This window comes from Buceros rhinoceros, unplaced genomic scaffold, assembly GCF_000710305.1.
Source record: "Buceros rhinoceros silvestris isolate BGI_N320 unplaced genomic scaffold, ASM71030v1 scaffold27126, whole genome shotgun sequence".
Lineage (NCBI taxonomy): Eukaryota > Metazoa > Chordata > Aves > Bucerotiformes > Bucerotidae > Buceros > Buceros rhinoceros.
The window spans coordinates 24,218-24,675 of NW_010416223.1; the positions used below are offsets into that span (position 1 = coordinate 24,218).

Genomic DNA, 458 nt, shown 5'->3' on the forward strand with positions numbered 1-458 from the left:
GGCGGTGGGGGGGGCCGAGAGCGGGGGGCCCAGCCGATCCTTCACCTGGGCCAGGGGAAAAGGTTTGTTGTCTGCTGTGTGCCCAGGGAGCAGGGGGGAGAAGGACCTGGCTCCTGCTGTTGCCAGCAGGATTCAGCTGATGGGACAGGCTCTCCGTTAGAGCCGAGGGGTAGCCCACGAGGTGTGGTGTGTTTCTGTGCGCAGGGTTTCAGGCTGTGGTGTGGTTTTCAGGTTTCGCTGTCACTTAAGTGCACGTTGGTGGTCCAGTCCTCCTGGCCGTCCTGTCCTTCAGTCCACCCTTGCTTTCCTCCATTCCTTGCAGCCCTCTGTTTTGCTGCGACTGCCAAGGGGAGGACGAGCCGTGAAGCAGACACCTGTCTGCAGTTGCAGCCCAAAGAGCTCCTCCCACCGAGCTCACAGGATGGTGCCACTGACGGATGTTGTTGTGCAGCCAAGGC

General features: G+C 61.4%; 1 protein-coding gene across 1 annotated transcript in view; it reads left to right on the plus strand.

Annotated features, from left to right (window-relative positions):
* The window catches only part of RPH3AL (rabphilin 3A-like (without C2 domains)), a gene marked incomplete at its 3' end in the record, with an annotated part of 25,133 nt that overhangs the window by 17,066 nt on the left and 7,609 nt on the right, over positions 1-458 (plus strand). Inside the window, exon 6 of the mRNA XM_010137740.1 lies at positions 30-62. Within this exon, the coding sequence (XP_010136042.1) occupies positions 30-62 (33 nt within the window). The remainder of the gene's footprint in view (positions 1-29; positions 63-458) is intronic.